This window comes from Danio rerio, chromosome 11 (assembly GCF_049306965.1).
Source record: "Danio rerio strain Tuebingen ecotype United States chromosome 11, GRCz12tu, whole genome shotgun sequence".
Classification (NCBI taxonomy): Eukaryota; Metazoa; Chordata; class Actinopteri; order Cypriniformes; family Danionidae; genus Danio; species Danio rerio.
In genome coordinates this window covers 28681944-28705684 of record NC_133186.1, presented here as the reverse complement: position 1 = coordinate 28705684, position 23741 = coordinate 28681944, and the positions used below count along the sequence as shown (strand labels likewise).

At 33.5% G+C, this 23741-nt stretch overlaps 3 protein-coding genes across 4 annotated transcripts in view; 1 reads left to right on the top strand and 2 right to left on the bottom strand.

Annotated features, from left to right (window-relative positions):
- The window catches only part of efcc1 (EF-hand and coiled-coil domain containing 1), a 66349-nt gene extending 55909 nt beyond the window's left edge, over nt 1-10440 (top strand). The window contains exons 6-8 of the mRNA XM_002663789.8: nt 2659-2817; nt 4346-4415; nt 7609-10440. Coding sequence (XP_002663835.4) covers nt 2659-2817; nt 4346-4415; nt 7609-7745 — 366 coding nt within the window. The 3' untranslated portion in view covers nt 7746-10440. The remainder of the gene's footprint in view (nt 1-2658; nt 2818-4345; nt 4416-7608) is intronic.
- Nucleotides 10441-11698: 1258 nt separating this feature from the next.
- On the bottom strand, nt 11699-18130 carry map1lc3a (microtubule-associated protein 1 light chain 3 alpha). The gene is given in 4 exon segments (NM_214739.1): nt 11699-12919; nt 14865-14971; nt 16306-16361; nt 18010-18130. Coding segments are annotated over 4 exon segments (366 nt in total). The 5' UTR covers nt 18050-18130; the 3' UTR covers nt 11699-12756.
- A 473-nt stretch (nt 18131-18603) lies between these two features.
- On the bottom strand, nt 18604-23014 carry dynlrb1 (dynein, light chain, roadblock-type 1). Of its 2 annotated transcripts, none has more exons than XR_012386735.1 (4): nt 22938-23014; nt 22558-22633; nt 21128-22410; nt 18604-19403 (listed from the first exon to the last, which is right to left on the bottom strand). XR_012386735.1 is itself a non-coding variant. In NM_201188.1 (4 exon segments), coding segments are annotated over 4 exon segments (291 nt in total). In that variant the 5' UTR covers nt 22941-22971; the 3' UTR covers nt 18604-18931.
- Nucleotides 23015-23741: the final 727 nt, after the last annotated feature.

Here is a 23741-nt window from a genome sequence, read left to right as displayed (position 1 = left end):
CAGAATTAAAAAAAAAATCATAAATATTTTTTTTAGATCAGCTGATTTCTACAGAAAGATTTTAAGAGTATAAGCTAAAAACTTAACAAATAAAATAATTTACAAAAAAAATTCAGCTTTTATTAAAGGATAAAATGCGAATTTAATCAATTAGAATGACTTGTTTGTTAGACAAAGCTACCGCAGTTCTCTCATATAGTAAATAGCAAATAAGAAAATATTACATTAAAAATTGTTTTACAACACTAATCTAAACATTTAAATATTCAATAATATATAATAACTAAAATTCAATCATAATATAACACAAATAAATATTTTAAAAAGTATAAAGATATTTATTAACACATATTTACATGTAAGTAAATAGATAAAATGACAGGCTCTAAAATAGATTTAAATTTAACATAGTTACAGAAAATCCCATCATCCTTCTCTTTCACCAACTTCGCTTCATGTGTAACCATTGTCCCATCACAATAAACGCTAAAATGACATAAACAAATCTTCGCCCCATGACCTGCCATTCGCACTTGTGAATTATAATTTTTCCGTGTTTAATTTAAACACTCGTGGCCCTTTTTGCCTTCCATAAGCACTTGTGCATTATTTAATTTGGTCATGTGTAATTTAAAGACTTTTAGCTGGCATGTTCTTTTAGAAGCACTTATGTATCAAATTTAGTCATGTTTAATTTACAGACTTTTGGCCAATTTTGCCCTCTATAAGCTTATGTGTAATATAAACATTTTAGTGTTTTATTTAAAGACTTTTGCCCTACATTGTCTTTCATTAGCACTTGTGTTTTATCAAATTTTGCATGCTTAATTTAAAGACTTTTGGCCCATTTTGGCTTCTATAAGCTTTTGTTTATTAAAAAAAATGCTGTGTTGAATTTACAGACTTGGCCCCTATTGCCTTCCATAAGCACTCATGTATTATTAAATTTTGCATGTTTAATTTAAAGACTTTTGGCCCATTTGGCCTTCCATAAACTCTTGACTGTTATAAAATTTTGCATGTTTAATTTAAAGACTTTTGGCCTATCAGTCTTTCATAAGCACTCGTGTATTATCAAATTTTGCTGGGTTTAAAGATTTTTGGCCAGCATGTCCTTACATAAGTTCCTGTGTATTATTTCATTTTGCATGTTTAATTTAAAGATTTTTGTACCATTTGGACTTCCAGAAGCTTTTTTGTATTATAAAAAAAAAAAAATGTGTTTAAAGACTTTTGGCCCCAATTGCGTTCCATAAGCACTTGTGCATTATCAAATTTAGTTGTTTCATTTTTTGCCCATTTGGCCTTCCATAAGCTCTTGTGCATTATCAAATTTTGTTATCTTTAGTTTTTGGTCGATTTGGCCTTCCATAAGCTCTTGTGTATTAATAATTATAATAGTATTAATTTGGTCATGTTTAATTTAAAGACTTTTTTGCCTCTATTGTCTTTCATAAGCACTTGTGCATTATCAAATTTTGCATGTTTAATTTAAAGACTTTTGGCCAGCATGTCTTTTCGTATGCTCTTGTGTATTATTAAATTTGGTCATGTTTAATTTAAAGACTTCTCATTTGGCCTTCCATAAGCTTATGCGTATTCTAAAAGTTTTCAGGTTTAATTGAAAGACTTTTGGCTCATTTTGCCTTCCATAAGCACTTGTGCATTATCAAATTTTGTAATGTTTTATTTTTGGTTGATTTGGCCTACCATAAGCTCTTGTGTATTATTAAATTTGGTCATGTTTAATTTAAAGACTTTTGACCTCTATTGTCTTTTATAAGCACTTGTGCATTATCAAATTGTGCATGTTTAATTTAAAGACTTTTAGCCAGCATGTCCTTTCATAAGTTCTTGTGTATTATTAAATTGTGCATGTTTAATTTAAAGACTTTTGGCCCATTTGGCCTTCCAAAAGCTTTGTGTATAAAAAAAAATGTGTTTAGTTGAAAGACTTTTAGCCCCAATTGCCTTCCATATGCTCTTGTGGATTATTAAATTTGGTCATGTTGAATTTAAAGACTTTTGGCCCATTTGGCATCCATAAGCTTTTTTGTATTATAAACATTTTGTGTTTAATTGAAAGATTTTTGGCCCATTTGGCCTTCCATAAGCATTTGTGCATTGTCAAATTTTGCCATGTTGAATTTAAAGACTTCTACCCTGCATGGCCTTCCATAAGCACTTGTGTATCATGCTAAGGATGAAAGTGTGTCACACACATTATAAACAAACCCTAGCATAAAAACCGAAGTATACTTTGGTCTAAGATGACCACAGGAATAAACCACCAGGCCTCACACAATTACATGTACATTGAGCTGTTAGACACAGATCAGCTGCGATGCACCAGACATGAACTATCCTAGTGTTTTTTAAACGGGCCCCACACACTTTCATGGAAAAAAAATAATAACTCTGGGCATAACCAGTTTGGGCCGAGCCTTAACGTGCACACAGGCAGCAGATGTGGGTTTTTGACATATGGTCAGACAGGCTGAAGACAAGCATATCTCAACTATTTCTGTCTGAAAAATGATGTGCCTCGGCTGAATTATGGGCTATCGGCACATCTGGCAAAAATTCTGAAATTCATTGTGTTTTTGCAGCATTGATGTTTACAAGTGTTCAAGGTCATTGGTGTGTGTATGTGTGCAGATGAGGGATGCACTGGTGCAGGAGCTGCAGCAGAAGGCTGAGGAGACGGAGCTGCTTCACCTGGAGCTGCAGATGCTGGAGACAGAACGGGTGCGTTTGTCTCTGGTGGAGGACAAACTCATGGATGTGCTGCAGCTTCTCCAGCAGCTGCGGGAGCTGGTCAGTCAGATTCAGTGATCCAACTGTAAATGCCTCCATGTAAAAGTAATAGATGATCGGATTTATTTGTGGTTTAAAACAAACATTCTACTTTCTTTTAACATAAGCTTATTTGAAATCTCCCCTAGAGTTTTAAATCCCATTTTGAATCCATTAAGCAAATCTCTGGGTCTGGCAGGAGCACTTTTAGCTTAGTTTAGCATAGATCATTGAATTGGATTAGACCATTAGCATCTCGTTCAAAAAATTTAAAAAAGAGTTTTGATCATTTTCCAATTTAATGCTTGACAATTTTGTAGTTGCGTCGTGTACTAAGACCAACGGAAAATTAAAAGTTGCTATTTTCTAGGTTAGTTTGACAAGGAATACTCTCATTCTGGTGTAATAATCAAGGAATTTTGGTGCTATACCATGACTGCAACAGGCACAATGATATTATTTAGTACTGTTACCTTGTTATCTATAAAGATACAATTTTGTTTAATATCATTGAACCTGTTGCAGCTGTAGGGCAGAAAAGTTATTATGATAATAAAATTATTCTGTTTCATACACTTCTTAATAGTTTCACAGTGTTTGTAACAAACTAATTTCCCCTGTGGAAAATTTATTTGTTTTCACTTCCGAAACCTTACTGTTTAAATATATATATATATATATATATATATATATATATATATATATATATATATATATATATATATATATATATATATATATATATATATATATATATATATATATATATATATTTAATACTAATGTTATTTTATAAATTTATTCCTTCATTGTTATTGGAGTTTTTCATGAATTTGAGCAAACCTCAAAATTTGCTCGAACACTGGATTCAAGTTCCCAGAGCTGGGTTGTGCCTGGAAGGGCATCTTTAACCTGATTTCACCAAGTAGGACATGTTCCTGGATTAATATCTATGTTGATCCTGGAACAGTATTCCAATCAGTCAGTCAGAATTAAGGTATGGGCTTACAGTTTATGTTAAATTTAGGGTTATGGTAAGGTTTATGCACTTCCACATGATTGTTATCCAACTATTATTCCTCTCTGATTTTAGGAATATTTTACCGTTAGGGTTGGGTTTAGGGGTAGGGATTACATTTTTTACCACAAAAATGTTTCAGGATCAGCATAGATGTTAATCCAGGATCGCATTGTACTAGGCAAGATCCTACCGTGTGTGTGTAAAACATATCAGAGTAGTTGGCGGTTAATTCTGCTGTTGCGATCCCTGACAAATCAGGGAACTAATTGGATTGTTTTTTGTAATCATAAATTATATTTTTGCCAACTTATAGTCTATAATTAACCTTAATAACCAGATAGCAACACTCTTCCAACCACTGCAACACTTTTATAAGTAGTTTTTGCAAACAGAACTCAAGTTTTCTTCAGAAAATATACAATTATTTGTTATTCAACATAACATTAGGTGTGACAATGTTTTGTCTTGTAATTATTATTTATTAATGCTTACTTTGTGTTTTTTTTTTTCATGTTGTTACTATTGTAGAACGTGTCCAGAAGATCTTTAGGAAAGATTTTACTCAGCACATTGGAGTCCTGCAGTGATCCTCAGCATGGTAAGAGACACAAAACCTTTTAACACACCAGCTTTGCTCTTATAAAATCTTCACTGTTTACCAGGCCTGCTATGCAATGTAATGAGGCAGAAGGATTAGACATGAAGTGGGCTGCTAAAGGGACAACTTTAAATTGTTTTAATATAAACTATGATGTAAAGGTAAACAAAAATCTGCATTAATTGTACACAGTGGAGAATGGAAGCCCAAACCCGCCACAGAATCTAAAAATGTAAAATAAATAAACTAAAATAAAAAATTAGAAAGTCACAGTTCTGAGTTATAAAGTCATAATTCCGATTTATGAACTCATAATTCCTGGTTATGAAGTCAGATTTATGAGTTGTAAAATCAGAATTACGAGTTGTAAAGTAGCAATTCCTAGTTATAGTCATAATTTTGAGTTATAAAGTCAGATTTCCGAGTTAAAAAGTCATAAATCCGAGTTATATAGTCAGAATTCCAAGTTATAAAGTCATAATTTCGAGTTACAAAGTCAGAATTCCGAGTTATAAAGTTACAATTCCAGGTTATATAGTCAGAATTCCGAGTTATAAAGTCACAATTCCGGGTTATAAAGTCAGAATTCTGCATTGCAAAGTCATAATTCCAAATTACAAAGTCAGAATTCTGAGTTATAAAGTCACAATTTCGAGTTATAAAGTCACAATTTCGAGTTATAAAGTCACAATTCCGGGTTATAAAGTCACAATTCTGCATTACAAAGTCATAATTCCGAGTAACAAAGTCAGAATTCCGAGTTATAAAGTCATAATTCCTAGTTACAAAGTCAGAATTCTGAGTTATAAAGTCAGAATTTCGAGTTATAAAGTCAGAATTTCGAGTTATAAAGTCACAATTCCAGGTTATAAAGTCACAATTCTGCATTACAAAGTCATAATTCCAAGTTCGAAGTCAGAATTCCGAGTTATAAAGTCACAATTCTGAGTTATAAAGTCACAATTCCGGGTTATAAAGTCACAATTATGCATTATTTCTGCATTGCAAAGTCATAATTTCGAGTTACAAAGTCAGAATTCTGAGTTATAAAATCAGAAATCCGAGTTATAAAGTCACAATTCAGGGTTATAAAGTCACAATTATGCATTATAAAGTCAAAATTCCGAGTTATAAAGTCAGATTTCTGCATTGCAAAGTCATAATTCCAAGTTACAAAGTCAGAATTCTGAGTCATAAAGTCAGAAATCCAAGTTATAAAGTCACAATTAAGGGTTATAAAGTCAGAATTCTGTATTGTAAAGTCAGAATTCCAAGTTATAAAGTCACAATTTAAAATTTTAAGGTTGCAGTTCCGAGTTATAAAGTCAGAATTACAAGTTGTAAAGTAGCAATTATAGTCATAATTTTGAGTTATAAAGTCAGAATTACGGGTTATAAAGTCAAAATTATGCATTATAAAGTCAGAATTACGAGTAATTGTCAATTCCAAGTTAAAAAGTCATAAATCCAAGGTATAAAGTCAGAATTCCGAGTTATAACGTCAGATTTCTGCATTATAGTCATAATTTCGAGTTACAAAGTCAGATTTCCGAGTTATAAAGTCACAATTCTGCATTATAAAGTCCGAATTCCGAATTATAAAGTCACAATTCCGAGTAACAAAGTCACGATTTCAAATTATAAAGTTGCAGTTCCAAGTTATTAAGTCAAAATTTCGGTTTCTAAAGTCAGAATTCAAGTTTAATAAGTCAGAATTATGCATTATAAAGTCACATTTCTAGTTATAAAGCCAGAATTCAGCATTATAGTCTTGTATACCTTTTCTTTTGTATTTATAAGTTTTATCTGTTGCAAACCACAGCTAAAACTAAAAATAAGTTTAACTGAAATTAACATGAACAAAAAATATATAAAAATGAAACAATTCAAAGGTTATTTTGTCGTTTAAATACTGAACATGTTTTATTACAGAGGTGTAATTGTCATGTACTGTTTATAACACATTCTTGTTGCAGTTGGATCCCATTATGCTGCATATAGATTAAATTAACTTCACAAACATCTAAACTACGGCCCCGTTTACACTAATGCGTTTTAGTTTGAAAACGCATAAGTTTTGCTACGGTTACGCCATCCGTCCACACTACGCCGGAGTTCTCGAGCGCCGAAAACGGAGCGTTTCGAAAACGCTGGAGAGGCCGTTTTCATTCTAAAACGCTGCAGCTCCGTCTCAGTGTGGATGGGGAAAGACGGAGATATCTGAAAACGGAGGCGGGGCTGCAGACATTCGCCTCTCTGATTGGGGCTTTTCCTCAATATTAAGTAGCCTAACACACAGTTCAGTCCTGAATCTTCTCCGTGTAAGTTCAGACTTCGCAAGTTTGATCAAGGCTGCATCTCTTCTTCTCAGTTTGATATGGAAAACATACCGAGGACACGCGTCAATCTTCACAGGGAACAGTGTACTTTATAACTTCATTCACATCACCTTGGCTACGTTGTTTCACTTTCTCAACAATAAAATGTAAACTTGATATAAGGAACTGCCTATTTTTATTTTAATATTAACAACTTAACAGACAGCAGAAATGTTGAGGCGTCGTGCTGCATGAGAGTCATCTTCACTGTGTGGATATTTATAACAAAACGGAGCCGATAACAACTGCCTCCTTTCAATTTCAGTGAAAATACGAAACACACCCTCTCTTTTGCTGAATATCAGTTTTAATAATCGATAATGGCCATTATAAAAGTATAACATACAATAAGTTTATACATTATAGGAAATAAAGGCAAGCGATCAGTCAATATACAGAATGTAGGCTACGTGCTTACATTAATCATTAACTTATCTTTGCGCTCAGCCAAAACACGTTACCTGAGAACAAGTAATAGATTCCAGTGACCAAAGTCAGGGAATATGTCGTTAGATAAAGACAACAAGATGAATGAAATATCATGTTTAATAAATATAGTGAGATTAGATCCAGCGGGAGATGCTTGATGAGAAGTCCGACTAGCAGAGCTCTCATCTGGGTAGATGGGCTCCAGCGATTGCCAAAGTGTGTGTGTGTGGTCACGTGATGTGCGTTTTCAGCGTTTTGGTGTGGACGGAGAGCAGTTCAGAAACGCTGGGTAAAACGCGAGTGTGGACGCGGATCGTTTTCATTCTAAAACGCCGTTTTAAAACTAATACGCACTAGTGTAAACGGGGCCTACGTCTTCTCTGCAGGGAAAGCGCATATTTTAGAGGTGCTGAACGCTCTCTGTCATGAACTGGCCGCGTGTGAAATCCTGTCTAACGGCGAGACCATAGAGAGATCACAGAGTCACCAGTCTCTCACCAACTCGCTGCTCATCTCCTGCTAAATCTCCGTTACATTGCTGCCATCTGATGGTCAATGGATGATACGCACTAACTAACAAGCCACGTTGGGCAATGGGACCAAGATTAGCCATGCATTTGTCTTTGTTTATATGTCTGTGTATAGTTGTTTAAATCATTTAGCTCATTTTCATTTATAATGACACATATTTCTGTAAATAGTTTGTGTAAATCATTTAGCGTATCATTTAGAATGAAACACATTACTCATTTTAAACAAGGTAAGACACTGCAGGTAAATATGGTGAAAAAAAAGAAATAAAATTAATAAATTGTAAATAGTTAGTAGCATACTTTCCCGGTTAATGTATTATACTTAGTGGTGTAAAGTAACAAATTACAAATACTCAAATTACTGTAATTAGGAAGAAATTGTAATTAAATAAGTAGTATTAAAAATGTGAAATTTTACTTTGCCTTGAGTACATTTTTAGTACTTTTACTCCACTACTTTCCTTTAAAATGCAGTCATTACTTTATTATTTTGTTTATTGTACAAAAACGGAAATGGCCTTAAACACCCAGCAGCCCAAAGTGTCAACATGACGCCAGATTGACGTTGTACTCCAATGTCGTGGTGAAGTTTCATTTTGTTTGGAAATGAAAATCGGGTTGACGTCAGAACCCAACGTCAGGCCGACGTCAATGTCCAAAGTCCAACCTAAAAATCAACCAAATATCAACGTATTATGATATTACAGCTTGACGTTGTGTGGATGTTACCATTATGACATCTATGAGATGTTGGATTTCGGTTGCCATACCTGATGAATAAATGTCAGTATTTGATTTCAATATGACATTAGTTTAAGATGTTTGTTTAAAGTTGGATTTTGGTCACTTTCTAACACAACCTGAAATCAACGTTTTTATTGGACATCAAAATAACATTGTCTTTAGACGCTGACTAGACATTGAATTTTGGTCACCTGACAACACAACCTAAATCTAACAAAATATTAATGTCTAATGATGTTGTGTGCCTGCTGGCCAATAACTAAATGCACTACAGAATGTTACGTTTACACATCCACAAATTACATGTAAATGCATCAGCTTTTTACAGAATAATTCTCACTACTCTGAAGTACTTTTAAAAAGGTCTTTTAACTCATACTTTGAGTAATATTTACAACAGATACTTTGCACTACATTTTAGGCAAGTAATGGTACTTTTACTTAAGTATGTTATTTCAGTACTGTTTCCACCAATGATTATATTAAAGGTGCCTTAGAATGAAAATCTGTTTATAGCTTGGAATAGCCGAATAATAAAACTTCAAATCATGAAAATGGCATACTGTGAGTCTAAAACACACTTGTTTCCCTCATTCTCATGTAAATCCTGAGAATGTAAAATCCCAGTGAAAAACAGGCCACTTGGAACAAAAACATTAACTCCGGCTATACACATGGGATCATAAATATCCACGCCCCGGGCTGAGATTATACACAACAGTTACATATTTTTTCCTTATTTTTATTAATATAACTAAGTTGTTATGTATGTGGGACTTTTATTTTGAAAGAGTTAAGGAGCAGTTTTGTTAAGCAGGAAGCCATGGATTACAATGGAGCATTCACAGCTTGTCAGAATGCAAAATGCAGGATATACAGATTAATGCCACCCTGAAGAGGCATGAAAGAGGTTTAAAATGTCTTTTGTTAGTTTAACGTGTATTTTGTGAAATTTGCCATACATGTATGTTTGTAATGAGCCAACAGATGCACGTTTAAAATAAAGCAACAGACACATGCACATTGTATTTAAGCTCAGCACATATAAACAGTTTTAATATATATATATATATATATATATATATATATATATATATATATATATATATATATACAGTTGAAGTCGGAATTATTAGCTCCTCTGTATATTTTTCCCAAATGTTTGCTTAACAGAGAGAAGATTTATTCAACACATTTCTAAACATAATAGTTTTAATAATTCATTTCTAATAACTGATTTAATTTATCTTATAAGGTTTTATTTGGGTTAATTAGGTTAACTAGGCAGGTTAGAGTAATTAGGCAAGTTATTGTATAATGATGGTTTGTTCTATAGATTATATTAAAAAAAAAAAAAAAGCTTTAAAGGACTAATAATATTGACCTGAAATGGTTATTTAAAAAACTAAAAACAGCTTTCATTCTAGCTGAAATAAGGCAAATAACACTTTCTCCAGAAGAAAAATTAGATTAGACATGTTGTGAAAATTTTCTTGCTTTGGGAAATATTTTTAAAAAAATAATAAAATCCAAGGGGGGCTAATAATTCTGACTATCTGTATACATTGGATGTTTTCATTACATTAGACTGAAAAAAAACACTATCAAAAGCCAAAAAGTCCACAATCTTAAAATTGTAAGGTTTAAGAAAACAAATCAGAGTTTTGCCTGCAGTGTCTCGCCTTAAAGCTACATTTCCTATGTTTGTTTTTTTGTTTCTGTTTTGCGGAATCACACATTGTTGGTCAGTATTATCTTAAAATACGGTGCTGTTCATAACATACAGGAACACCTGGTTGAAAACCACTCAGGTATAGACTATGTTAAGCTTATAATAACAATCAAGACTTGTTCAAGGGAAAAACATCTATAAACTGTCCATTACTTTACAGTTATGGGTGTGAAAATAACTTGACAAAATAAAGCTTCCTCCATATCACACAGACTGTTTATTCACTGTTTTATTGAGTTTGTCTTCTATTGGTTCAATCTGGATGTATTGTCTAACCCTGTTTACTCGAGAGTTAATATGATGAAATATACACACACTCTAAAAAAGGCGACACAGTGGTTAGCACTATAGCCTCACAGCAAGAAGGTCTCTGGTTCGAGTCCCGGCTGGGTCAGTTGGCATATCTGTGTGTACTTTGCATGTTCTTCCCTCGTTGGCACGAGTTACCTAGGGGTGCTCCAGTTTCCTCCCACTTTCCAAAGACATGTGCTGTAGGTGAACTGAACAGACTAAATTGTCGGTAGTGTATGTGTGTGAATGAGTATGTATGGATGTTTCCCAGTACTGGGTTGCAGCTGCAAGGGCATGCACTGTGTTAAACATATGCTGGATAAGTTGGCAGTTCATTCCGCTGTGGTGACCCCTGCCGAATAAAGGTACTAAGCAAAATGAAAATGAACGAATACACAAGAACGCTAGGTTATTTTAACCAAAACTGGGAAAATACGGACAAACCTTTACTTTGGGTTTTATTTGGTCCTATAATAACACAGTGGTTCATTTTGCCCATATTTTATCCAAAATTGAGTTGAAATAATCCAGCATTTTTTGTGTAATTTAAAAAATTGTTCTAATTTGATCATGGTAATATTATCAAGGTGCATTCAAAATATTATAAAATGGTCATCAAAATTTTCATCAATGTATTTAAAAACAATACACATAAGACATGAAATAAACTATCCAGTGTCAGCACCATTTTGAAATAATGTAGCGTTTTCACTGTGCAGAATACTATAGTATGCATGATAGAATTCTGCCCTATTCTCTCATAACAGGACAAAAATAAAGTTATTTATTTATAACAATATTAGTTATTATTACAACTACAAAGTTATTTCAAAAATGCTGTAAAGCAAAAGTAAAAATACTTGCATATTTGTTCATTGCCATTTAGATGATTAAATAATTGTATGATATTAATTATAACGATCTGTGAATTACAGACGCAAAGATATGTTGTGATATTAATAGTTACTGTTCTTAGTGTAAAATGTTTATTTGTCTTTAACACTTTTTTTTTCACATGATTTGCATAAAACATACTGTATGTGTTACAATTCAAAGTGTTTGTCAAACGTTCTTCAAGAAGTTTTCATTTTTGAGACTAGATTTGTTGTTCATACCAGGTCTACTGAACAGTGTATCATCAGTGCTTATGCATTTAGAAAAAAAACAACAGAACACTTTTTTTTTTGTACAATGATTTATACACACACTTGTTTTTCAAACATCCATTGACATATTTCAGTTTTTTTTTTTTTTTGGTTTGAAAACACCTAAAAAGTCTCTTTAAATAAAGCTGAAATAATTAACAAATCTATAGCATAAATCAATATAAAAAAGGTTGAGAAACCCAACATGCGAAGTAGTGCATCACGATCCCTTCATCTGAGATTTAACAGAAGGCATACAGCTCGTATGGTGACACAGGAGGAAAAAAATCAAGAATAAAAGAGAATATAATTATGTGCTATACTTGTTGAACAGTTTGTCCTCTTAGATGTTTTTTTTAAATTGTGCAAATAAAGCAGTTTATTCTAAAAATGATGTGACTGCAGAATACTGTATGCCAAAAGATCTTTGCTGCTCTTCCGGCTCACACATATACAGTACAGTTACCGTCAGGCAGTATCTTTATTTTACAGTGAGTGATCAATGAGGTTTTTTTTACACCCAGAAATTCTTCGGATCAGTTCAATTATTGTTCTCCTTTCAGTTTTATCTTGGGACCCAAAAAAACGGGTCTAATAGTTGATTTAATGAAAATGATGCTGCGTTTTGATTAATAAGCACTTAATTCTTCTGTAAGATTTTCACAATCTTACACCAGCACCACTGCGGTCTGGTAACAGGCTATTATTTACTACAAGCAAACAAACAGAAAAAACAAATCAATCCTAAATAATAAAAAACACACACACTCTTACCTATTTACATCAACATGTGTTACTTATTATTTGACATATTCGCCTAAAGATAATAAAAATACAAAGGGAAAAAAAGTCACGGAGCCAAATACAAAACCTACGCTTAGCTTTTAAAGGAAAAGTAGGAGGTTTAAAATGGGGTGAAATATCAGTGTAGTGTTTATACTAGTGCTTTACTTTGCACTATAGTGTCAAATGGAGAAAACGCAACGGTTTTTATGTATTTCCTACCAGAGTAGTGATGATGGGGACAGAGCTAAATAATCGGGTGCATTTGGGTGACGTCTGTTCCTGTCGAAGGTCGAGTCGGCCTGTTTAGCAGCCGAAGGTCTCCTGGGAGGCGTAAACCATGTAGAGGAAGCCGTCTTCGTCACGCTCTTGTTCGTAGATCTCAGAAATGGGGGTGGACACGCTGACCATGCTGTGCTGATTGACAAGAAGGAAAAAGGCCTGGGTGGGGTTGAGCTGCAGTCGACGCCTGCGAGAGATTTCAGAGTTGATTATAATGACTAAAACATGCACATTCAAGGCAAATGCAAGGCTGTTCCGCTTAATCCACAGTTGCTCTTTAGTTTCTTAAGCACTTGCATGTCAATGTTAAAAGTTACAAAAGTCCACAGGGCGCAAAAATATTTCCAAATACCATCATAAAAGTATCATATTTTAAAAAATGTAAAAAAAAAATTTTCACCAATATCAGCCATGATGAGATCTACAATATTAGCCAATAAAGCCATGATAAAACTACATTAGCACCCTTTTTAAGATTGTTTATATATTGCCACTATTGTTGAAAAAACTACACTAAAAAATATTTTTACTGCTTGTTTAAACCACTTATTTGAGATAAGCAGACTCAACACAATTCTTTGGTTTTTTTGACAACCTAATTGTTTTATATACAATCCACTTAAATGTGTAACAACAATCAAGTTAACAATCGAATTGTGTTGGGACAACATGAAGCAATTTTTGTTGAACCCTGCATTTTGTACAGTGTAAATATATTATTTTACATACATTCCAGTAGGGCTGGCGGTTCATTCCGCTGTGGTGACCCAAGATTAATAAAGGGACTAAGCCGAAGAGAAAATGAATAAATAAAAGTAGGTCTGCACAATAAACTTCAACACATTGTAAACACAACTGTTTTAAAAGTAATCTCTAATAACTAATTTCTTTTGTCTCTGCCATGATGACAGTACATAATATTTTAGTAGATATTTTGCAAGGTAGTAGTATTCAGCTTAAAGTACAATTTAAAGGCTTAACTTGGTAAATTTGGTTAATTATGCAAACATTGGTTTGTTCTGTAGCCAATTAAAAAAATATATATTTCTTTAGGTGGCTAATTACACTGACCTTAGTTTTTACTTTTTTCATTCCAGTCAGATAATAAGACTTTATTACTAATACTTTATAATTCAGAAACCTTGCCAACAAAATGGAAACCTGTTAACAAAAGCACTTAAATGGCACTGGAATGAAATACTGCCATTTTAATGGGTTTCAGTGGGGTAATTTGGGCCTTGAAGGTCCTAAGAGGAATTATTTTTTGCACCACGTGTAAAATAGATTTATGAATGGAAATGGGGTAATAATAATACACTTCAATACAAATACAGCTTTTTGCCTAAATGTATGCTGCTTGCATTAATACAAGAAAACCTGGCCTAAAAATATAATGATGGACAAGGTTTTTTTTTTTTTAAACTCATTTCTGTTTTTTGAGAGCATCAAATTAGATAATTTCACTGAAACATATGCAGTAAGATAACTTCAAAATTCCATGTTAAACTACACATAAGAAAATTACCTTAGCATTTTGTTAGAATCCTAATTTTTACAGTGAAGTGTCAGAAACTTCACCTTTGAACTCAAAATTTAATCATGATTTCAAGCCTGATCTATAAATAATATGGCAGCCATGACTCATAGGCAAGGATTATGAAGTATGATCGGCAGCATGTGTCTCTAGTCTGATCATCTGACCGAGTCTGTGTTCAAATACCTGGAAGGCAACACTGATCTTACAAGAGGAAAGATAACTTGCTTTCACATTCAAGCATCACAAAAGAAATAGGAAAATAGCCCGCCACAAAGAATGTGGATGTTGCGCAAACAGTTTTCAAGTTCAAGCAGTTGAAAAGAGTTTTGCTAAAGTCTCCTGTTGATGACGGGGTCAGAAGACACTTTTAACTGGAACCGCATAGCATTCTCCTCCCCCATCAGACAAGTAAACAAACTGGATACAGCTAAAGTAAATGCTATTTACTGCTTACAGTGACTTGCACAAAAATATTTCTGTTTATCTCCATTTCTTCATGACTTTCAGCTGATATCAATAAGTCTCAACGTCCTGTTTTTTTGTGCATTTAAATTTTCCAAAGTCAAAATTAGGCACTGAATTTATGGATGTTTACCTGATAATCTTTACCAGCTCACTCATGTTAACATGGTCAGGGACAAGGAACTTGGTCTTGTCCAAGACTGGAAGTTGCTTTTCCCCCTTATACCTCTCAATGATCACCTGGAAGAAGAAAAAGTGTTGAAATGGGTCTAGTAGCATTTTTTTTAGACAACATATCCTTTGAAATATATTTATACAAACCAAATATACAACACTGTAATATAGATTTCAAATGTTCATACATTAGAATAGGTTTTATCAGATTATACAATAGTGACTATCAGACACAATCTAAAATACTAGTCAGTGCAATAGTTTATATTTGAAAAATCTTCAGGCATATTTAAACAAGAATAATTTGATCATGACATTAAAATGTTCTTTTTAATCATTTTAGTGCAGTTTTAGTATGATCACCTATTCTTTTATACATTTTATTACAATAAAGCCAGCTGCTGCCATTGCATTTTTACATTATATGCTAAATGATTATAGATCAATATTTTCTAATCATTTAGCATATAATGTCAAAATGTTAAAGTAGAACATTAAAGTAGAAAGTTACTATGCTTTTTATGTACAGTGCTCAGCATATACGAGTACACCCCCCACAAATGTCTGATTTCAATTAATATTTTCTATAGGATACTGTACAATATTTTATTTGTGCATATACATTAGTTTATTCAGTACTGAAGCCATAGGAGCCTTAGGAACTTTTACAAAAAATATATACAATTTTGTTGAAATGTTGTAGTTTGTAATTTTTTTTTGCAATATTTTGCATTAATTTAAATATATTATCTTTTCATTTCTAAATATGTTCTGTGACTGAAATATTATTTTTAATAAAAATATCTGTTTAATTATCGGTTTTGATCAAATGCACCAATATATATTATCCATATGCACCGAGAAATGGGGAAAAAAATTTCGCCTCCAAAAATTTTCAAACTGGGGAGAGAACTGTATATAAAAATCACTTATACTGAATTTGATGCAGATGACAGAATGGAATGTCTTGTCTTTGAAATATATTTCCTAATATATTTCACTAAAGATAAAGATTACAATAAAAAATTAAGATTATTTCCTAATATATTTTGATATATTCATATAATGGTTTAGAGCTGTGGATACATAGAACAATGTATTTTAATATTACTTATTTTTATATTTCCAAGGTCTAGAAATCACACTTTAAAATGATTGATGCTTTGTTAAATAAATGCAGTATTTCTAACTGCTTTAGCTTCATCTTTTCTTTTTCAATAATTCTAAGTCACCCCAAGGCCCTCATAGAAGTTGAAGCCCATTGTTTTAGAGTAATAAATTTCAGGATCTTAAAAGAAATCCGGAGCTGACAGGTAAGTGACATCTTGAAAGCAATAAGGCTAAAGCAATAAGTCTAAATTCATTTATGACACTTGCATAAAACAAAACTAGTTTCTCACCGGAATTTTATTAGGATGCTGCTCTCGTATCTGCTGCACTTCCTTGCAACGATCAGCTGAAAAGACAAAAAACAAACAGAAATTTGGTACACTTCTGAATAATATACATTTTACAGTCCAAATTCAAAATACACAGTAAGTATATTTTCAAGACTCATTCCTGAAAACACTGTAATCACTGCATTAGCATTTGCTGAATTTGCTTATGTCAAACCTGTTTAGCAGAAACGCTCAATAAACATTCCTAAAAACTTGAGGAAAAATAATTGCGGATGTGTTGTTTGACATGCCCTACTCTACAAACCTATTCCACCATAATGTACAGTATAACAGACAAACAAACATTAATTTCTGTTAAAAGGTTTAATATCTTTTGTTATCACTCTGAAAGCTCAACAATGGTTAATCAACGCATTTGCATTATTTAAATAAACTACACGTTTTAATCTTGTAATTAAAATTTACAAGATTTGCATTTTTAGAGACATTGTCTGTTTTTATTCCTTTTCTATCATTTATTTCTCATCTGCTGATTATTTTATTAATTTATGTTAATATATTACATAGGCTATTTTCTATACATTTCTAAAATGCTTTGGCATTCGAGTTTGCTTTGAACTTGGAGTGAAAGAAGCAGATTTTACCTGTCAGAGGGTGCAAATGGCTCCTGAATAGTATAAAAGTAAGAGAAATAGTGGATTTTTTTCAACAGTCTTTTTACTTTAAGCCATTGAAAAGAAACTGTATAACAATGTCATAATAAATAAAATTGTAAAAATTAACTTATGTTTTGTTTGTCGAAAATCAATATCTATTTAAGTGATGATGTGGGTAACTTGTGTTTCATTCTGGCTACCACTGCAAGTATATTTCAAAGTAAAACTAAAAAAAATCCAGCTTGCTTATCAGGGTAAGCTTCCTAACTTGTGTGTCATTTTTACTGATGTCATGTCTGGGTCATCCGTGTCAATTGTATAATCCCAAAGGCTGGACAAATATAAGACTGTATGCAGATCATATTGACCCGGACTCTTACAGATGTGTTTGAAACAGCAAATCTATGTTGCACTTGTTATGTTTAGGAAGATTATGCAAGGGTTTTATGCTCCTCCCTCCCCACACCCTGTCCACAGTCTGGACTATGAGAAAGAGCTCATATTACAGCATCATATCAACAGCACGTGTACAGTCCATCCTTTCCTTCAATGTTATTGTCAAACAATAAATATTCTAAATATATAAATGCATCATTTACACCAAATGTAACAGAAAAACACTACTGTCAAAAAAAAGAAATGTTGATCTCACATTTTCACAAAGCTGGTAAACAACACATTTATCTAGCTACATATCTGTAACTATATGTCATTCATCTATGTTTCTAAGTAAAAAGTTAAATATAAGGTTATATACGTATTTACAAACACAACAGTTGTAAAAAAAATAAAGCTGATAAAATTTAAACACAAGGCCTATAAAAAAGCCCAAGCTAGCTTACTGTTTAGCAACTGACCTCTGTCGGTTTTTGTTAAAAACTGTCATTTAGACTTTAATATTTATTTCTATAATCGTCTCATAAGCATTTAGAGCTTTGTAGAGGAATGTAAACAGTGTGTCACGCAGTTGCTAGCAGGCTAGGGACAAAAACAAACCTGATAAACAAATACACTTCGGCTGACAAGGCACGAATAAAACTCATCTTACCGAAGCTCCGTCGTTGTTTGAAGGGTCTGTCGGATGGCATAACTGTGCTTGAATGTGGTTAAAAGTAGTTTAAAGGGTTTGCGTGTTATTATATGCTGAATTGTCGGTCGACTCGGCTTCTTTTCGAGCTCCTGACTCACTGTAAGCAAAACAGCTCGAGACAATATACTAAAGCTCGTGACGTCATCAGATTTAAAGAGACAGAGTCCTCTTTAAATGAATAGTTTAACCAAAACTAAACATTTACTCAGCATTTGCTTAACCTCAACTGGTTTTAGACTATTATGGGTTAATATTTCCTATTAAATGAAATAGAAGATATTTTGAAGAATGTTGGAATCCGGTAACCATTGATATCCATTGTAGTGGGGAAAAATGCAAAATTAAGTCAAGAGTTTTCAACATTTCTAAAAAATATTTTCTTCTTTTGCGATCAATTTAAATTCAAACAGGTTTTTGCAGCCATTTACAAGAATTATTTTAAACATGAAATCATTTTCAATTCTCTATATAAACCTAAACTAAATTTATATTATGGCAAAAAACAAAGCACCTTTTCCATTCAATATGAATACACACAGCCACAAAAAGTAATAAAAGGAAATACATTGTTGTTTTATTGTCCTGTTAGCATTCACAAACAAGTACAGTATGTAATAGTGTCATGTTTTTGCTTTTTGATGATGAACAGTTTGGAGTACTTGCAAAAATGAGAATGAGAAAACAATAAATTAAGTATATGGCAAACTATTGGAATGATAAGCAAGAGCAGTACAAACCATATTTTTATAATAGGATAAGAAGCAACTTCCTGTAATGTTATGTGGTTAATAGTACTATATAAACCTCACTGAAACATTAAATGAAACACTTTTGGCCTGTAATTACAGAAAAAAAAATACTTCAGAAGTACTTAGAAGGACTACTCTGTGGGATTTTGAATGACGATCAGGAAATAGTCCTTGTCTGTGGAGAAAACAGAGTAAATATATGATTAATTTCTGATCATTACAATTAGTTGATATCAGATTTATATAGCACATTACAGAATAATACAACACGCAAATTGGTTTTTGTAAAGATAGACTTGAATGTACAACATTATGGCATTTATAACAAAACATCAACCCCTACCCTAACTCTAAACCTGTAAACAGTAATGTAAAAATATTAATTATTGTTATACAGTGTCATTAAAATTGCTGCTATATTGATGTGCATATCGCACTTCTAGCCAGCAGTGTATCCTATTTCTATCTAGACTTTACCCTAAATCAGGGCTTTTCAAAATAAGGTCCGGGGGACCCATTCAGTGAAATGTTCAGAGAAAAGGCTTAAATAAAACATATATATCAATAAATAAAAGTAATTAATACTTTTGTATTAAAATAAGCCTAACATTGTATTAAGAATAAGGCTAATACATACAATTTAATAATAACTTGTTAAATTTGCAAAAATAAATAAATAGCAGCTGGATAATTATTTTAAAATAAAGTATTCATATAAGTAAGTGTTAAATAAACAAACACATAGCATTACAATGAGTAATATAAAAAAGAATAATATACTGCTAAAACAAAACTACATTTTTCCAAATAACATTTAAAATTTTATTAGTATGTAAATCGATCTAAATCAGGGTTGTTACTAGATCAGATATGGTTCAAGCCTTAAGGTAATGAAAATATATTACTTATTAAATTTTTATGATTTATATTATTTATTAAATTTCCCATTCATTGTATTTTATCAACAACTACCCCTACCCCAACAATTCACCTATACCGCATGTCTTTGGACTCGTGGGGGAAACCGGAGCACCTGGAGGAAACCCACGCAAACACGAATGAACTGGAAGTGTTGATATAGGCAAATTAGCTGAACTTATCCTAACTTTGTTTAATTTTTATTGTTGTTATTATTAAATTAGACCGTTTGAATATGGGGCGCTGTGGTGGATAGCGATATTGCCTCACAGCAAGAAGGTCATTGGTTCAAGCCTCAACTGGCTCCATTTGCATGTTCTCCTTGTTTCGCGTTGGTTTCCTCCAGGTGCTTCGGTTTCCCCCGCAAGTCCAAAGACATGTGCTATAGGTGAATTGGGTAAGCTAAATTGTCCATAGTGTATGCGTGTAAATGACAGTGTATGGATGTTTCCCAGTTATGGGTTGCAGTTAAAAGGGCATCCGCTGTGTAAAGCATATGGTGAATAAGTTGGCAGTTTATTTTGCTGTGGCGACCCATTATTACTAAAGAGACTAAGTCAACAAGAAAATGAATTAATTAATGAATTACCCTAAACTACTGTAAAAAGACTGAACCCCAATTACATAGATAAAGTGAAAAACATCACGTTAAGCGTTTTCTTCCCCCACTGAAGTCTATTATAAGGAAAAATCTTAATGTGGCTGAATGCACCTTAACAACAAGTGGGGAAAATAAAATTTTTGACAAATTTTACTTGTGATTAGCACCAACTACTAGCAAAAGAAAGAGCCCCATTTCCACAGCTAAAGTAAACATTATTGTGCCAAGCGTTTTCCCCCATGCTGTTGTGGGAATGTCAATGACATGCACAAGCACATTCTTTTGACAGCAAGGGTTAATCCATTATAAATAAAATTAGATTTTATTAAGAGGCTTTTTAACATTTAGTTTCCCTCGGTTGTTGTAAAGTTACATTAAGCCTTTCTTTTGACAATAATCAGTGTTAATTACAAGTACTGTTTGACATAAATATGAGTTTCTCTGGTGAATGTTTGGGTACATTAATGGGCACCTATGGTAAAAAATCTACTTTTCAAGCTGTTTGGACAGACATGTGTGTAAGTATAGTATATAGACTGTCATATTGGGGTGATATAAACACACCCAGTCCTTTTTTTTCAATTTAACAACATAAAACTGTGGACCAATTGGAGCGGTTTTTAGAGCGACCGCAACTTGACATAGGAGTGCGGTTCCCCCACCCACCAATATTGATTGACAGGCGGGTCATCATATCCTTAGGTTGTTGATTTACGTTCACCATTTTCAGCGCGAGTCAAAGAGAAATCACTAAAGGAACACCCTTGCTCTATTTTTAGATGTTAGGCTTATTAGGCTCAAAATAAGCTCAATATTCTCCACATTATCGCTCTAATCGGAATTATTGGTTGTATCTTTAGGTAGGTTTGCAAACGTGTACTTTTCATTGCGTCTACCTTAAACTTCAGCCGTTTGCATTTCTCGAGGTCGCAGAAGCTCCCTGTGATCTTAACTTGGTGCAGCTGGAAAAGTGCAAGCGCGTTGCTTCATGTGCGTTGCCTGCAGGCCGCACACCAGAAGCGTCGCGTGACGCTGATGCAGCGCCTTGCATTTTGGAGTTCTGGGCGTGGGTTTCTGTCAGGGTAAACACAATGGCGCTTCAAGCCAGCGGCTGGGCGCCGCAAACAGCCGCAGTTGTGTTTACCCTGATGTAGGCCTGTGTTTAGAGTTCTAGAATGCGTGGCGCGACGATTCGGGACACTTAATGTTTCTGCCGCGCCACAGAGAGTGTCTGGTGTGCCATGTCGCGGCGCATCCGGTGTCGCAGTCAAAGTTAATTCAGTGTGCGTGGTTATTAGTATCAGTGTACAACCTCGGCACTTTAAACTAGAACACAGTTGTCTGTAAAACTGTCCAAAGACACAAAGACACTCTCTGCTTGGTCTTTGTCCGAGTCGAACATGTACGGCTGAATGCTGATCCTCTCACTCCTGCTCCATCTCACAGTCTGCTTGTCTGTTGCCAAACACAGAGCGGGTAAGCTCTTGGCTCCGCCCCCTTGTTACGTTGGGAGGGAAGCCGAAACTAATTTTCATGTGAAGCAACACATGCCTAAAACAGCAACTGTGTAAACGCCCCCAACATGACACTTTTGAACACACTATAATAAAAACATCTGAACTGTGTTTTGAACTGAACCTACACTGGCACACTCAGAAGAACCATAATACTAATATTAAATCATAAAAAGGGGTAAACTATGTGCCCTTTAAGCCCTGTTAGGCTTTTTCAACGTTAAGCGTTTTAGAATGAACCCACGAGATTGCAAAAAAAACTGCAGATTGCATTTGTTGTTTTTTCATATGCAGATGTAAAACTTGGTGGAATGTCTTACATGATTTGGTATTTTTAACAGTGATACATTTCTTTAATATAATCATGATACTACATTTTCATACCGTTACATCTCTAATGTATCTTTACCTGGTGCAATCATGATCTCATTCTTCTTTGATCGAACTCGTAGAAAGGTGAGATCATTCTGAGGGTCGATGTCCCTCACTATTCCCCGGGCCTTCATGAGCAGCTGATGGATGTTAGCAGCATACTGAACTGTGCTCGTGTTGTCAAGAGTGCTTTTAATGGGGATTCCTACGAGAAAACACACAGGACATATTAAAGACCCAACAACAAAGATGTCTTTGTTTTATGCTGCACTGAAGCACATGACATTGTTTGCAGCTCAACCAAAACACGCAATTACATCTGCTTATTTCTTAATTGGCAAATAATAGATACCTTCTGCATTAACAATGATGATTCCCTGTACTCCTTTCTGAGACTGAATCCTTTTAATAGTCTCCTCCACCTCGGCCTGAAACAGATTAAAACAGACAATTAAACCACAAAACCTGCTTATAACACGGCTAAATAGTTAGTATGCTTCAAGATAAACGTTCCGTTAAATTAATAAATTAGTCTTTACTGAAAAAATGTCGTGTTTTTGCTTTTGTTTACTCGAGAAATTGTTGGCTACTAAGGGCCATCTCGCAAATGACAACGCCCAGCAGTCATTGTTTACCTATTTAAAAACTCTTCTGAAAAATAAAGTGGTGAATAAAATGTTTTTTCAATTAAAGTCATGTATGATCATATATCAGTGGTAAAAATCTACTTGCCATTGTGAAGACAAACCGCTGTTTTCGTTGCTATGAATGATGCTGCTGCGAGCTACGGAAGTAGAAGTAGGTAATGTGTGTGTGAACGGTCGGTTGTGTGTTACTGCCATCTGCTGGACTGGAGCTTGTAGTTCTCTCGGATAGAAACAAAAAGGTTACTTTATTGCTGCTACTTCTTTTAGATATATTGTTAAACAGTATCTAGTGTATTGCCGTGAAAATACTTCATTGCTAGTACTTTTAGATATATTGTTAAACAGTATCTAGTGTATAAACGTGAAAATAAACACGAAGATTTCCGACTATACTTAGAATGACATCTTCATTGTTTTTAAGGAAGTTAAAGTGTTTTTGATCACGTGAAGCATGTGTGTTTGCCATATATTATTCATTCAATATTTTTTTCTTCAGCTTATTCCCTTTATTCATAAGGGGTTGCCACAGCTTGTCCAGATTTATGCAGCTGATGATGCTGATCGTTTTTATTTATTTACTTATTTTATTTATTTTTTTATTTAACAGGGACAGTTCTCATTAATAAACAGTAGCCAGAGTTAGCCACAACAGCTAATTTTTATCTGTTGCCCCCATACCAGATTTTAAAAGGCAACCTAAAATAACATTGAGTTCACAAAGTTTTAAAGTGTGTAGGGCTTTCTTATTTAGAGAGTCTCTGATACTACTAATATATAAGCATAATTCAGTCATCAACACCTTTAAATTCGGTTTCCTATTGGTTAATTTACATTTATGAATGTAAAATTTTGTTAGCAAAATAATTAATTAAATAAAAACAATTTTCCT